The sequence below is a fragment of the Saccopteryx bilineata genome, chromosome 1, assembly GCF_036850765.1.
Source record: "Saccopteryx bilineata isolate mSacBil1 chromosome 1, mSacBil1_pri_phased_curated, whole genome shotgun sequence".
NCBI lineage: Eukaryota > Metazoa > Chordata > Mammalia > Chiroptera > Emballonuridae > Saccopteryx > Saccopteryx bilineata.
In genome coordinates, this window is record NC_089490.1 from 118,923,716 (window position 1) to 118,939,345 (window position 15,630).

The 15,630-nt window shown below is 38.8% G+C and overlaps 1 protein-coding gene across 20 annotated transcripts in view; it reads left to right on the forward strand.

The window, feature by feature from the left end:
- Window positions 1-15,630, forward strand: part of PLEKHA5 (pleckstrin homology domain containing A5) — a 268,347-nt gene that overhangs the window by 42,968 nt on the left and 209,749 nt on the right. Inside the window, exon 4 of one of the 20 annotated variants that reach the window (XM_066264579.1) lies at window positions 9,979-10,065. The exons of the other annotated variants lie outside the window; for them this stretch is intronic. Coding sequence (XP_066120676.1) covers window positions 9,979-10,027 — 49 coding nt within the window. The 3' untranslated portion in view covers window positions 10,028-10,065. Of the gene's footprint in view, window positions 1-9,978; window positions 10,066-15,630 lie in introns of those variants that run through there. 20 annotated transcript variants of the gene reach the window in all.

Here is a 15,630-nt window from a genome sequence, read left to right on the forward strand (position 1 = left end):
CAGTGAATTACAGGCATCAGGAGAACAGTTCAGGTTGCAAATGTATACAGTTCACTTTAACAGAGTGGCAACCTGTTCTCCTTTTGTGTTTTCTAGACTTCTTTTTATTGAGAATATATTTTACATACAGTTTATTTTTATTTTTTTAATTATTTATTTTTTATTTTTTTACAGAGACAGAGAGTGAGTCAGAGAAAGGGATAGACAGGGACAGACAGACAGGAACTGAGAGAGATGAGAAGCATTAATCATTAGTTTTTCATTGAGTGTTGCAACACCTTAGTTGTTCATGGATTGCTTTCTCATGTGTGCCTTGACCATGGGCCTTCAGCAGACCGAGTAACCCCTTGCTCAAGCCAGCGACCTTGGGTCCAAGCTGGTGAGCTTTTGCTCAAACCAGATGAGCCCGCGCTCAAGTTGGCGACCTCGGAGTCTCGAACCAGGGTCATCTGCATCCCAGTCTGACGCTTTATCCACTGCGCCACCGCCTGGTCAGGCTTACATATAGTTTTTGAAATCACATTATTTCATTGCAGAGGTACTTTGTAATTAACTGAACTTCTTTTTAATTTTAGATAATAAAGTATTTTATGTTGAGAATAATTACAAGTGTAGGGTACTTACCCACCAGAAGGATGACAATGAAAAAAGAAAAGAAAAGAACAAGTGTTGCCAAGGAAATAGAGCCATTAGAACTGCTATGCTGCTGGTTGGGCTGCAAATTGGTTCCATCATTTTGGAATACTGTTTGGTAGTAACTACTATAACTGAACAGATATATGATATGTCCTCTGACCCAATAATTCCTCTCTTAAATGATTACCCAACAAATATGAATGAATGTGTGTCCACCAAAAGTTATGTACAAAACTGATATTCACAGTATCAGCTTTATAATAGTAGCAAAAGCTGGAAACTACCAAACGCCCATCAGTAGCAGATGAGTAAATTGTGGTATATTTACACAATGAAACACTTACTCGACCTCGGGGTCTCGAACCTGGGTCCTCCACATTCCAGTCCAGTGCTCTATCTACTGCGCCACCACCTTGGTCAGGCTCATTCTACTTTTTAATGAATGGCAGTAGATTATTTCATTGAACAGATGGAGTATAATTTAATGTGCTCATATTGGTGGTTTTGTTTGTTTTGTTTTTTTTGCTAGTAATTGCAAAGCTAAAATGAATATCCTTGATAAGAAAATTGTTTTTGTAAATTATCAGAGGTAGAATTTGATGAGAAAAAAGTATAAACCCATTTTTAAGGTTTGATACATATTCCCATATTGGTATCAATCCACATTAATTGCCTTAAGTATCCATTTTTGTTCAGTTTGTTGGTCATTTTCTTATTACTATCAAATAAGTTTTTAATTTGTATTTGGACTGTCATTTCTTTATTCCCAGAGAGGTTTGGTTTTGTTGCACTGCAATCCCAGTCTTTCCTTTTTTGGGTTTCTACTTTTGTTGTCCTACCTGAACTTACCCTTAGATTATAAACACAGATATATTTTCTTCTATATGTTTAAGTTTTTATTCATATTTACATTTCTGGTTCATCTTGAAATTATTTTGCATATAGAATCTTATATTTTGCCAATACATTGGTTAGTTGTCCCAGTAACATTAGTAGTTGTTGTTTTTGATATGTAGGAATATGTTAACATATATAAAACTATTACAAAGCATTTAAAAATATCCTCATAATTAGCAATTAGGATGGTGTAAGATCAAAAGTATCAGTTCTTTGGGCCATTTGAAGAGAGAGCCATTACCATAAACAAAAGGTGGCATCATTTATCATTAAACATTGGGATCATGGAGAAGGTGAAGTCCCTTTTATGGTTCTGAGGGCATGGTATGTGTTTAGATTTGAACAAGCCTCTGTGCTCCTAGCTGGTCCCCAGTTATATAGGTTCACCATCTTATTCGCCTGAGTTGCTATTCGGCTGCTATTTCCTGGGCCCTGGGCCATCTCACACTGAGTCACGGTGGAGGTGAATACACCTGCCAAGCTGAGTGCTGATTGAAGCTAAAATAGATACTTTTCAGGGAAAATCAAGATCATGATAACTTTAGAGACTTTTTAAAAAAAGGTACGCTTTCATTTTAATTTATTTAACATGTGACTATTAAAGTTATTATTAAAAATAACCAAAGTCTTGAGCCTCACCATACATTTTATTAACATGTTTTTCTCCCTCAGTTTACATAACGTGTTTTGAATTAAGTCTGTATATGTGCAACAACTGTAAGATCTCTGAAAGGAGAAAGAGGGGGCCCTTCTTGCTTCCTTGCTGTGCTTTATCAGCAGTATTGCTCAGGCTTTGTGACCAAACAAGTAAAAATACCTTGAGTGTTGGACTGGTGACTCAAAGGTTCAGTGAAACCACCTGTCCAGCCTCTCCTAAGCTTACAGTTAGTATTCGTTGAGATTCCTTGGGTTGCAAGGACAGAAACAAAGTCTAACTCCATCAAAAGAAGTTATTTGTTAAAGGGTCCTTGGAGAGCTTTCAATCTTAAAGGAATTGCTGCACAGCTAAACTTTAGGCAGGACAGGTGTCTAGGGCCTCGAGCAGTGGGAGCTCTGAACCTTCTCTGGAATTCTTTCAGTAAGGTGACACTGTGCTGGCCATCTCTTTACTCAAGCCTCAAATTCCCAAGAGAGAGAATATCTTACTTGCTTGATGGATGGGAGGATAGAGCCCTCTGTACTAGTTTGAATCATATTAACCTGTGGGTATTGGACTGTTTTTTCATATTTGATTGTAATAGCGCAGACATGACTCTGGGGGCTCCTCTGAGCATTAGGAAAATTGTGAGGTGGTGAGCATTCCATACCAACGTCTACTGCACGTGTTCCCTTCAGTCTCAGCCCCACGGATCTTGATTTCCTCATACTCTTTTCCATTTTGCTGCAACCCCCTTTCCCCCAGAAAAACCCCAACCCTGGACCAGCTTCCGTGCAAGAAAATTAAATACTGCTGGGGAGAATGACACAACTCTTGAGTTGGCCCTTGTCTACTGTCGTTGGATAGCTGGAGATTTTCATAGTCATCATCCTTTTGTAAGGCAGCGTGCCGGTATGTGTCCTGTCTAGACATTGATAATCCTGGATCTCACTGCAGGCACTGTTGACCATTCTAGTCTAACGGTGTAGCCCAGTCAATTAGTGAAGAGACTACTACTTCCTAAGAGGTCACACTAGTTGAAAGCTTCTATTTGTTTTTCATACCTGCAGCCAGCCCCTGAAAGAGTTCTTAATGACTTGAATTAGAGTTCAGTCCATTAAAGCCATGTCTTTTGACTAGAGATACCTTCTGATTGTCTTCAGGATACATGAACTTTTCCAGATGAACAGAAAGAATCATCTTTTGGCTGTCATTTTACTTTATTTCTTTTAAAATATCATCCTTGGCTGATTTTTAAGATCTACTTTTCAATGAAATTACATATTTGGATTCCATCAGTGGGGGGGAAATATTCTGTTTTATGTGTGAATAGGCATTCTAATACAAAATAAACTTCCGAGTTTCTACCGCTGAAGTGAGTTATGCTGTCTTTATGCCATAGATGAAACAAATCAAATGTGGCAAGTACATTTGTGGAGAGCACAAGATTCTGAGTAGAAGGCAGCTTATTGTAGCGATTTACAAAGAAATAGCTATCTAGCAACATCTTTTGGGAGGGAGAAATAAAAATTTGATACCAATATCTTTGCCTTTGTTTGATTATGTAGTAAATGTACTTAAAATCCTGCCTCTTCCCTTGCATTCCCCTTCCCCTGAACACACACCTGCAAGCACACATGCATGCACACATTCTCATTTTCATAATGCTTTACTGGAAACAACCACAGCAATAAGAAAGCTCTCTAAATGAGGGAACAAGTATAACAGTAGTGGGCAGTGCCCGATTTTGAGATTGTATTGTATTCAGAAGCCCAGTTAAAGGTAAATGAATGATGGGGAACTGGTAAGTCGATATGCTAGAGGCAACCTGATGAAGTGGAAAGAGTTGAGCTTTGGAATCACTCAGACTTGGCTTTGAATCCCAGATCTGAATCTCACCGTACAACTTCTTCGAGTCTCTTGTTTCTTTTTCTGTAAAGTGAGATTAACAGCTACCATACAAGATTAAAGTAATGTACTTTTAAGTTTCTGGCACATAGTAATAAGTAGGTAAGTAGTAAGATATAATAGTTACTTGAAATAGTTTATTCAAGATAAAATAAATTGTTTAACTTTGTTTATTCTGATTATAGTCCTAGAAAGCTTGTGACATTTTTATTTCCTCTTAAAGAAAAATTGAATTGTTAGTAATAGGTTAGTAGCTTTGCTTTGTTAATGTACAGCTAGTGTAGATGACTAAATTAGTTTTATCTTTGAACCTACGTAAAGATCTATTCATTGCTATAAAAAAGAGAAAAAGATGATGATGATTGTAAAGTAAAGCCACCACAGATGAATGAAGTTAGTGTCGCTTGCCCAGTGGTTTCCAGTGATACTGCAGTGAAGGGAATCGGAGCCCTCGTTCTCTGTCCAGGACTGGGAGGGCCTCCAGCGTCTTCTGGCCTCCACTCACCCCGTGTGCAGTGATTTGTACAACTGCTAATTGGCTGCCTCTGCCCATCAGTGGTAGATTGGAGTTTCACATTGCCTTCTGAAGACACTTTGATTGAAAGATTTGCCATTGGTTTAATACTAGCTTTTCTAGGGATAAAGCAAACAAACTACTTCATTAAATGCACACATTGATTCTAAGGTGAATCCAATTTCATAACCATTAAGATGTAAACAAAATATGTAAACCCGGAAAATATGTAATTTGGAGAACCTATCAGTAAGTCTTTTTTCTGACTTTATATGTGTTGGTACAATCCAGGTCTTCCCAAACCTTGTCTTCTGCACGCCACTGAACCATCATGGCTCCCTGTAAAGAGTCTGTGTGAAACCAGGGGAAAGTTCAGTTGGGCCTCAGTCTCATAGGCAGAGCTTAGACTGAGCATGGCCATTACCAATAACTTGCAGCTCTTTTTCCTCTACTTTGTGTAACTTTCTCCATTCCTTTTCTTTTAAGATTTCATTCATTCATTCATTCATTCATTCATTCATTCATTCATAGCAACTTCAGGCTCACTGCAAAATAAGGAGGAGGGTGCAGAGATTTTTCTATTTACCTCTCACCCCTCCCTACACATGCATAGCCTTACCTAGTATCAGCATTCCCCTGTAGTCCATCTACTTCCTTTTTTTTTTTGGACAGATTCAGAGAAAGAGACAGATAGGGACAGACAGGCAGGAAGGGAGAGAGATGAGAAGCATCAGTTCTTCATTGCAGCACCTTAGTTGTTCATTGATAGCTTTCTCATATGTGTCTTGATGGAGGTGGGTGGAGGGCACTCCAGCAGAGCCAGAGCCCCTTTGCTCAAGCCAGCGAACTTGGGCTCAAGCTGGCGACCCTGCGCTCCAGCCAGCGACCTCAGGATTTTGAACCTGGATCCTCTGTGTCCTAATCCGATGCTCTATCCACTGCGCCACTGCCTGATTAGGCCATCTTTTTGTAAACTGTTTCTGTCATCTTCTCGTTCCTCACTCAAGTGGTGTGACATAGGAAATGAATGTTAAGCTGTATCTATAGAGATAAAGCAATGTGTAAAAGAAACTAATATTTTATCAGTATATTTACTATGCTTTGTTAATTTTGTGTGTTCTGGTCTGTTCTAGAGCTGCCTAGCAATCCCTAGCCCTGAATGAACCATTTCAGGACAGGAAGTAGGCTGCATAAAAACCCTGCATTAAAATGTGAGACAAGCTCAGGTACACACCTGATCTGAACCCTCTCTCTTACCTATTTTCATTTGTTGGTAAAATGCAAATAATATGATTATTGCCGTATGATCAAAAATAATCTTCATACGGTTGGCTTATGGGGCGTGTTTCTTTTATTTTCCTTAAATTAAAAAATAAACTCTACCAAACCTGTTCTTGGTACTGTTTCTTTAAGTATCTTGTCGCTAAACTGAGGTTGAAAGTATAGGAATGAATGAGATAAAACTTTTAATTGTATGTGGGAGATTTGTGAGGTGATAGTACAAAAGACTCTGCTTCTCATTATCTTTTTAAATTCATTGCTTTTAGAGAGAGAAGATGAGAGAGATTGAAAGTCAGAGACAAGGAACATCAATCTGTCCTTGTATATGCCCTGACGGGGGATTGAACCAGCAACTTCTGTGCTTTTTGGGCCAGTGTTTTAACCAATCGAGCTATCTGGCCAGGGCCAGAGGACTTTTAATGACAGCATTTTTATATTTTTCATTGGCTTTAGCTTAAGTTAAATTGTAGGAAACTCAGGTCAGAAATAGAATTGCGCTGCGTTTTGTTCAAGTTTGTCCTCAACTTCTGACATGGAAAGGTGGAAGGACGGACAGCCCCTCCGATTTAGTGTAGGACAGGTGGTGTGGCAGACATTTACAGAGGTTAATTTTAAACTTATCTATAAGTATAGTGATCAAATAATTTAATGACTTTTTTGTGTTTTAAGTTTTGATTTTTCAGTTGTATATGTTTACAGAGCCTTCTCCCCCCTCCCCCCCCTATAAATAAACTGTAAAGGAAGAAAATGTCATCTATGGCTGTGATTATAAAAGTCTTGCTTTAAGGCATTGAAACACTTTTAATACAGATCAGTAGCTTTTTGCATAAAATGAGATTGAAATCTCGCTGCAATGATTTTATAAGTAATTTATCATCCTTCGTTGCTTTAGTCTCCTTTTTTTGATAGTGGCTGTCTTTCCTTATGTACTGCAGTTAGAAGGAGCAGTCTCCCCGATGGGACGGTAGTTGGTTACTTGGGAGGATGACTGTGTCACAGCCCATTTGCATTACAAAATCATTGTTGGAAAATCCTCATTTATAATAGTTACAGTCTGTGAATATTGCTGATTTTTGATGGTTTTCTTTTTTCTTTTTCTTTCTTTTTTTTTTGGTGTTTGGCTAATAAGACAATTGCAGGTCCATAAAATCTTAATCAAGTGAAAAATTTCCAGCAGTTGGATATATAAAATGAGAATAGAGCAGATTTCCTAGCCTTTTCTTTTTCCCTGCTCGAGAGAGAAACACCAAACAGCCTGGTTTGACTGATGGGAGAGGGGGGGCGTGCTAGAGAGAAGCAGTTTTATTTGTAGGTTGAGGACTGGGATATCAAGTTATGCCTGAAAAGACTGAGATTATTAAGAAGAAATTGATGGAGGGAATGAGCATTTAAATTTAAAGTCTTTTGTGAGACTGTGATAAAAGGTTTGGGAAACATGGAGCTCGACTCCTTCATCTGCCCCTGGGAAGATGGGAGTGTTTCTCTTAATATGATACGAAGATTTAGAGACACTGTGTATTACTTACAAGTTCCAACAACACCCTGTATGAATAGCTAATATAAGTATAGATTTATTCTGCTTTAAAAAGTTGTATTAGCTATTCTAAAAGTTATGTAAATTTATTTATATTTCTGTTTACATAGAATTATGTTTAAAGAGAACAAAGCAGAAAGATTCATACTACCTGATTTTTAAAATTCAGTGGTCAACATAGTGTGGCATCAGAGAAAGGATAGACACACACACACACACACACACACACACACACACACACACACACGAAAAGGAACAATAGTGGGACAAAATAGAATCTAGAAATAGTCCCATACAAATATGGTCAATTGATTTTTTTCTTTTTTTCTGTTTTCTGATTGATTGTTAGCTGAAGGTGCAAAGCTTCTTCAGTGGAGAAAGCTTAGTCTTTTTAACAACTGATACTGGGACAATTGGACGTTCATATGTAATGAAAAAAGAACTTTGACCCATTTTATACTTTATATTGTCTACATGAGAAACTTACCGATTTACAGAGAATTTTTATGAGTTTATTTGGACCAAACACAACATATGCCAAAGAGAAAGATCTCAAATGTTTCTGAGCGTAACAATTTTGCAGCTTCTTTTATGTGTTTGAAATTAAGGCAGGAACATACATTGATTGAGGTGGAAGAAAGCAAGGTGGGAATAGATTACAGGATAGCTAACAAGATTATGTACTTTCTTGAGGGTTAATATCCCTTTCCAGGGGTATCACTTCTGGTAGTTTCAAAGGTAGTTAGTTGTACAGAAACGATGAACAGGGCTTGTTAAGGCAAAGATAAACCTTTTACTAAAAAGTTATATGCCTATGTTGTGACCACCCACCATGACCTTCCCAGTTAGGAATTTATGATCAGATCACCCTGTGAGGTTACTTTCCATAGAATCCCCCTTTTTCTTTGCCCACAATATAAAAATCGAAACAGATCATTGACCTAAATTAAAACCATAAAACTTATACAAGAAAATAGTAGATAATCTTTGTGATCTTGGGTTAAGCAAAGATTTCTTTGAGATGATATCAAAAACATAATCCGCAAAAAGGAAAGACTGATCAATTGAACTTTACCCAATTTAATGGAAGATATGACAAGTAGCTGACTGGAAGAAAATATTTGCAAGTCATATATCTGGCAAAGAGATTGTGTCCAAATAACGTAAGAAACTCTACAATAAGAAGACAAACCATCCAATGGACAAAAGATTTGAAAAGTCTCTTCACCAAGGAAAAATATATACAGATTACAAATAAATACATGTAAAGAGGCGTAAGTAACATCAGTAAAACTGGTGAACAATTTTTTTATTCATTTTCTGTTGCATGAGGTTTTAGAATTGTTTCTATATATTTCTGCATCACTGATTTCAAATCTGAAATCCGTTTTTTGGTGCATGCTTTAGTTTTTATGCAATTTTAATTTCTTTTTGTTACAGTTAATGGCATGCATTGGTTTTCAAATTGGAGTTAAAGGGCAAAGACCCTTGGATTGAACATAACCACAAGGCAATTAATGTTTTACAAACATCACTTTTACATAATTGTAGTTCTTTTTAAATGTAAAAAATTATTATCTGATAAAAACACCCTCTTATTTTGTTTTAACATTTAATCGTGGCTTCTTCGAGTAGGTGTAAATGTAAAAATAGTTCTGACACCTTCTGTTATATTTGTGGCTGTTGAACACTTCAATGTCAAAGGCGCAATATTTCATCATTTATGACAAGTGCATATATTACTTATTTTCAAGTTCTCCTTGGTGATCAAGACAAGAATTGGGCTCCTCATATTGTCTGTCATAATTGTGAAGAAATGCTTCATGACTGGACAAAGAGAAAATGCAAAGGAATGCCTTTTGGTATTTCCATGGTTTGGTGTGAACCAAAGGACCACAGCAGTGACTGTTATTTCTGTCTGATCCATACAAAGGGCATCGGCAAGAAAAAACGGCATATGATCACATATCCTAATATTCCTTCAGCAATACGACCTATCCCACAGTCTTGAGACACTCCCGGTTCCAGTTTTCAATGGTTTTATTTCTTCTAAAGATGAAGAAAGTGAACATGGTGATCAAGTGTATTTTGATAAGATGCATGAAGAAATGGTTGTAGAATCTGAAGGGTCTTCTTCTGATGCCAGGCAGTCATTAACCCCTCAGCAGTTTAGCCAACCCGAATTGAATGACTTAGTAAGAATGACATAAAAATTGTCCTCGACTTTCTGAAGTATGAGGAGCATAACTGGATCATTTGTGTGGATCTTAAAATGGTAAATTTCCTGCTAGAACAACAGAGAGGTTTCACGAAGTATCCTTGCTTTCTGTGTTTGTGGGACAGCCGAGCTCAGGAGAAACACTGGACACAGAAGGAATGGTCAAAATGTGAAGCTCTGGAAGTAGGGATGCAAAATATTGTGAATGAACCTGTAGTTAATTGAAATAGGATCATTTTTCTCCCACTTCACATCAAACTTGGCTAATGAAGCAGTTTGTTCAGGCTTTGAATTGAGAAAGTGAATGCTTTCAACATATTATTTCTGCTTTTCCTGCCTTGTCTTTCGAGAAGAGAAAAGCAGGTGTATTTGATGGACCTCAAATTTAAACCTCATATGTGACGAAGAATTTGCCAGGAAGATGGATAAGGAGGAGAAAGCAGCATGGCAATCTTTTGTGGCAGTTACAAAGAACTTCCTTGGCAACAAAAAAGCAGAAAACTGAACTTCTGGTTCAAAGGATGCTGTTGGCTTTCCGCGACATTGGATGTAACATGAGCATTAAGATTCACTTCCTGCACAGTCACCTTGATAAGTTTCCGGAAAATCTTGGAGCTGTTAGTGATGAGCAGACTACTGCTGGAACATCAAACAAGATTGTCCTCAACAAGTACACAAATGCAAGAGCTACAAATGCAAATTTTTGCCTGAATAGAATTTAAATAAGTTTTGCACAAATTTTATGATTAAAATAAGTGATTTAATGTTGTATTTTGAAATTGTAGACAAATTCTGATGCAATCATATCTTTTAGTGTATTATTGTATTTGCTGCATTATATAAATTATTATATTTTCACAAAGATGAAGCCCAAGAAGACATTCCACTTCATTATGTAAAACTAAATGTTGAAAATTTTACAATAAGATGAAAACCTAAAATCTTGAATTGCAAAAAAACTGTACGCCTGACCTGTGGTGGCGCAGTGGATAAAGCGTCAACCTGGAATGCTGAGGTCGCTGGTTCAAAACCCTGGGATTACCTGGTCAGGGCACATATGGGAGTTGATGCTTCCTGCTCCTCCCCTTTTCCTCTCTCTCTCTCTCTCTCTCTCTCTCTCCCCCCCCCCCCTCCTTCTCTCCTCTTTAAAATGAATAAAAAGAAGCCTCAACTCTTAGTTGCAGCATCTTTTAGGAAAAAAAAAACTGTAGCGTACAGAGAAAAACTAATGTCTGATTTGAGATCAGCACACTCGAATTAGGTAAGAACAAGTGTTTTTGTGGATGCAACAAAAATTTTGTTCCCTAGTGTAATCTTTCGGAAAATGCAGGTTAAAACCACAATTTAGGTATCACTGCGTACCTACCTATAGAAGAGACTGAAAACGGTGAGCATAATTGTCCCCTTTATTAAGTGCTTTTTATATATATTAACTCATTTAATCTTTGTAAAAACTCATTTTACCTGTAAGAACACTACCATAATCATCCAGTTTTTCAGATGACAAATCTGGGGTGTGAATAAATAGGCCAGAGTCACATACCTAGTAAATGGCAGAGCCAGGAAAATATTACAGAATTACATAAACACCAGATTACCTCATCTTATTGAGTGGCTCATGTACTGTTGGGTTAAATTAGTGGTGGTGATCGTTCCTCTTGTGTCAGGGCTATGTGTTGCACCTGGACATTAGAATGGGGAAGAAAAAAATTTTTAAAGAAAACTGCTTCTGACTTTCATTTCTGATATACATACAGTCATGCACACAAAACCTTGCCATCTTTGATAGAAAAATACTGTTTTAATTTCTTTTTGTTGCTAGTTTTTCACCTTGCCCATGTGAACAGTAAGGAAAGGATCCTCAGAAAGAGATCCACACCTTTCTTGGAGCCGGCCATGGCTGAGGGTGGAGATGCCAGTTCTAGCTGGGACCGCCGCTTCCCCCGCCCCCAGACAAAGTGATAGCAGGGTGCTAGTGCTTCTTACCAGCAGGGAGGCCTCGAAGATACGCCACACACCAGTCAAGGCTGCCACTATCCCAGGGACTCCTGGGGCTCCCTGGAAACAGGAGATGGAGGAGAACAGCCTGGCCTCAAGGGTTGTGTTTGATTTGCAGTATATAGTTAACCTTATCATTAAAGAAGGCACCATATATTTTTCTCTTGTATGGCTTTAAGTTTGGCTAAGTCTCTTTGGGATCCAGTCTTAGTGAAAGGTCTGGAGCTACCTACCACTTTGTGCCCATAGCCATAAAAAAATCAATAATTAAGTGAAATGTTGGAAATTTGAATTTTTCACCCTTAAGTTCTCATAAACTGAAAGCGACTGTTGCTAGGCGATGATTTTTTGCCTACATAAAATTTGTGTTTGAGGCAATTTTTTTCTTAAACCCAGTTTTGTTTTGTTGTTTTTTTTTGGTATTTTTCTGAAGCTGGAAACGGGGAGGCAGTCAGACAGACTCCCGCATGCGCCCGACCGGGATCCACCCGGCACACCCACCAGGGGGCGATGCTCTGCCCATCTGGGGCATTGCTCTGTTGCCACCAGAGCCATTCTAGTGCCTGAGGCAGAGGCCATGGAGCCATCCCCAGTGCCTGGGCCATCTTTGCTCCAGTGGAGCCTTGGCTGTGGGATGGGAAGAGAGAGAGAGAGAGAGAGAGGAAGGAGAGGGGGAGGGGTGGAGAAGCAGATGGGCGCCTCTCCTGTGTGCCCTGGCCGGGAATCGAACCCGGGACTTCCGCACGCCAGGCTGATGCTCTACCACTGAGCCAACCGGCCAGGGCCTTAAACTCAGTTTTTAAAATTATAAAATGAATAAGCATAGGCTCCGTGGCCCTGAAATAATTCTTGAAATTAGAAAGAGGTGATTTGTTTTTAATAATTTCATGAGTGGAAACATGAAAACTAAATTACAAATCTCAGTTGATTTCATGGGTGGGAACATATAAACTCAAATACAGATCTAATTTGATTTGTAGATATAGCTCTTTTAAACTAAGAGTTGAAAAATTAAAAGAACACAAATGAAAGTAAGCGTCATTCCAGCAGCAAGAAGCTTTTAATAGCAGTGGGCTCTTAACTAGGTTAATTTTTTATTTTTGCTAAACTACTCATACAGTGATTACCAGAAAAACCACATTGAAAGTGGTAAGTTAATGCTTTGAATATATTCAGGATCTGTGTATGATTCCCCAAGTCCTTATAGCAAATGACTAAGGACTTTAAATAAACAAGATGTATAAGAATCTGTATATTACCAAGTAGATAATTTTACTATGAGTTAGTTTTACTTTTTAAAACATAGTTATTGTTGATTTTTTTTTTTTTTTTTTTTTTGTATTTTTCTGAAGCTGGAAATGGGGAGAGACAGTCAGACAGACTCCCGCATGCGCCCGACCGGGATCCACCCAGCACGCCCACCAGGGGCAACACTCTGCCCACCAGGGGCGATGCTCTGCCCCTCCTGGGCGTCTCTCTGCCGCGACCAGAGCCACTCTAGCACCTGGGGCAGAGGCCAAGGAGCCATCCCCAGCGCCCGGGCCATCTTTGCTCTAATGGAGCCTTGGCTGCGGGAGGGGAAGAGAGAGACAGAGAGGAAGGAGGGCGGGGGCCGAGAAGCAAATGGGCGCTTCTCCTATGTGCCCTGGCCGGGAATCGAACCCGGGTTCCCCACACACCAGGCCGACCACTGTACCACTGAGCCAACCGGCCAGGGCCTATTGTTGATTTTTTTAATTATTTTTTTTGTTACAGAGAGTCAGAGAGAGGGATAGATAGGGACAGACAGACAGGAACGGAGAGAGATGAGAAGCATCAGTTTTTCATTGCGGCACCTTAGTTGTTCATTGATTGCTTTCTCATATGTGCCTTGACTGTGGGGCTACAGCAGACAGTAACCCCTTGCTCAAGCCAGTGACCTTGGGTCCAAGCTGGTGAGCTTTGCTCAAACTGGATGAGCCTGCGCTCAAGCTGGCGACTTCAGAATCTCAAACCTGGGTCCTCCGCATCCCAGTCGGACACTATGCACTGAGCCACTGCCTGGTCAAGCTTATTGTTGATTTTTTATTAATTCATTTTTACCTCAAAACATTCAAATTCTATCCTGTAGGTGGTTCATAATCCTAAGAAAAGTGTTGCAAAGTCTTAGACTCGTGGGATTTATACACCTGAAAACAGCCTGAGGGACCATTCTACCCAACTTTTTCATTTTTTTTTTTTTTAACTGAGGGGCTGATTCTCTGAGGCTGATTCAGCTTATTGAGGCAGAGCTGAGACCAGAATTGATGGACCCTGGCCTCTGGCCTTTCACCTGCATGATGCTGTGTCCTTGTCAGTTCTGTCCATACCAGAGCACCACGTGGTTGTATTTCTGTTGATCTTTACATGAGATTAATGCATGTAGAAACAAATCTAGGTGCAGTCATCACTGCTGTTGGACTTGGATTGGAGTAAAAGGATTCTTAGCAAGCAATTCAAATAGCACAAGGAAACTACAGTCAGTTTTCAGAATTATTTTTGTAATGGAAGAAATTTTATCGTATGACATTGAATATGTATCATTTTAAGATATTTGATCCCCAATAAGAAAATAATGATCAAGCTAATAGAAAATGTGGATAAAAAGATGGGAACAGTGAGAGTCAGCTAACAATAAAAGAAACAGAAATAGCCACTTTAAATAAATGCCAGCTGGAATGTGGTATCTTATTTACTTATCAGATTGGCAAAGAGTTTAGTGTGGTAAATGCTCATATTGGTGAAGGCAGAGGGAACTAGTCACTTTCTTTTAGTACTCGTGGGAATGTAAATTGGTGAAAATAGTCAAGTATAAAATGGTCATACCTTGTGACCCATCAGTTTCCTTTCTCCCCGCTCCTTTATTTTATTGTGACAGGGACAGACAGAAAGGAAGAGAGAGATGAGAAACATCAGTGGCAAATTGTGGCACCTTTGTTGTACATTGATTGCTTTCTCATATGTGCCTTGACCGGAGGGTTACAGCAGACTGAGTAACCCCTTACTCAAGCCAGTAACCCCGTCCGTGCTCAAGCCCACAACCTTGGGGTTTTGAACCTGGGTCCTCTGTTTCCTAGTCTGATGCTCTGTTCACTGCGCCACCACCTGGTCAGGGGACCCATCAGTTTTCTAACTGCAACTTTGTCCTAATGTATACTTTTATTTATTTTTATTTTGTGTGTTTGTGTGTGTGTGAGAGAGAGAGAGAGACAGGAAGGGAGATGAGAAACATCAACTTGTAGTTGTGGCATTTTAGTTGTTCATTGATTGCTTCTAATTGGTGCCTGATGAGGTGTGGTGTGAGGGGGTAAGGGGGGCGGGGTTCCAGCCTAGTCTGACCCTTTATTCAAGCCAGTGAACCCGTCTATGCTCAAGCAGGATGAGCCTGTGCTCATGCTGGCGACCTTGGGGTTTCTAACGTGGGACTTCAGCGTCCCAGGTCAACACTATCCACTGTGCCACCACTGGTCAGGCCAAATACACTATTAATAGAAGGTTGAACTTTCATGTAGCTTAAAATGATGTACAGTTTTGTTTTTATACAAATGTAAAAACTGGTAATTGCTTAATTATCTTAATAATCAACTAGTTGTATAAGTTATAGAACAGTAGAAAATAATAGAATATATGTATGTAGTAGTAGATCTACGTATATATGCTGAAGTCCAAGATTTGTTAGAGGGAAAGAAAGCAAGTTTTAGAGCAGTTTGTATACTAATAGAGATATACATTTTTATGTTTTTAACATTTAAACTTTTGGTAGCATACGAATGAAAATGCTAATGAGGACTGTTGAGGATGGAACAGTAGAGACTTCCTCTTTTACTTTAAATCCTTCTGTATTTTTTAAAAGATATATACACACTGTACACATATGTTGCATTTGGTAAAGAAAATTTAAAATAGTAAGGTGTGTTCATTGTTAAAATAGTTTTAATTTAATTTTAAAGATAAAGCGTATTTAGTTCCAAGATTCAATCGAAGTAGTA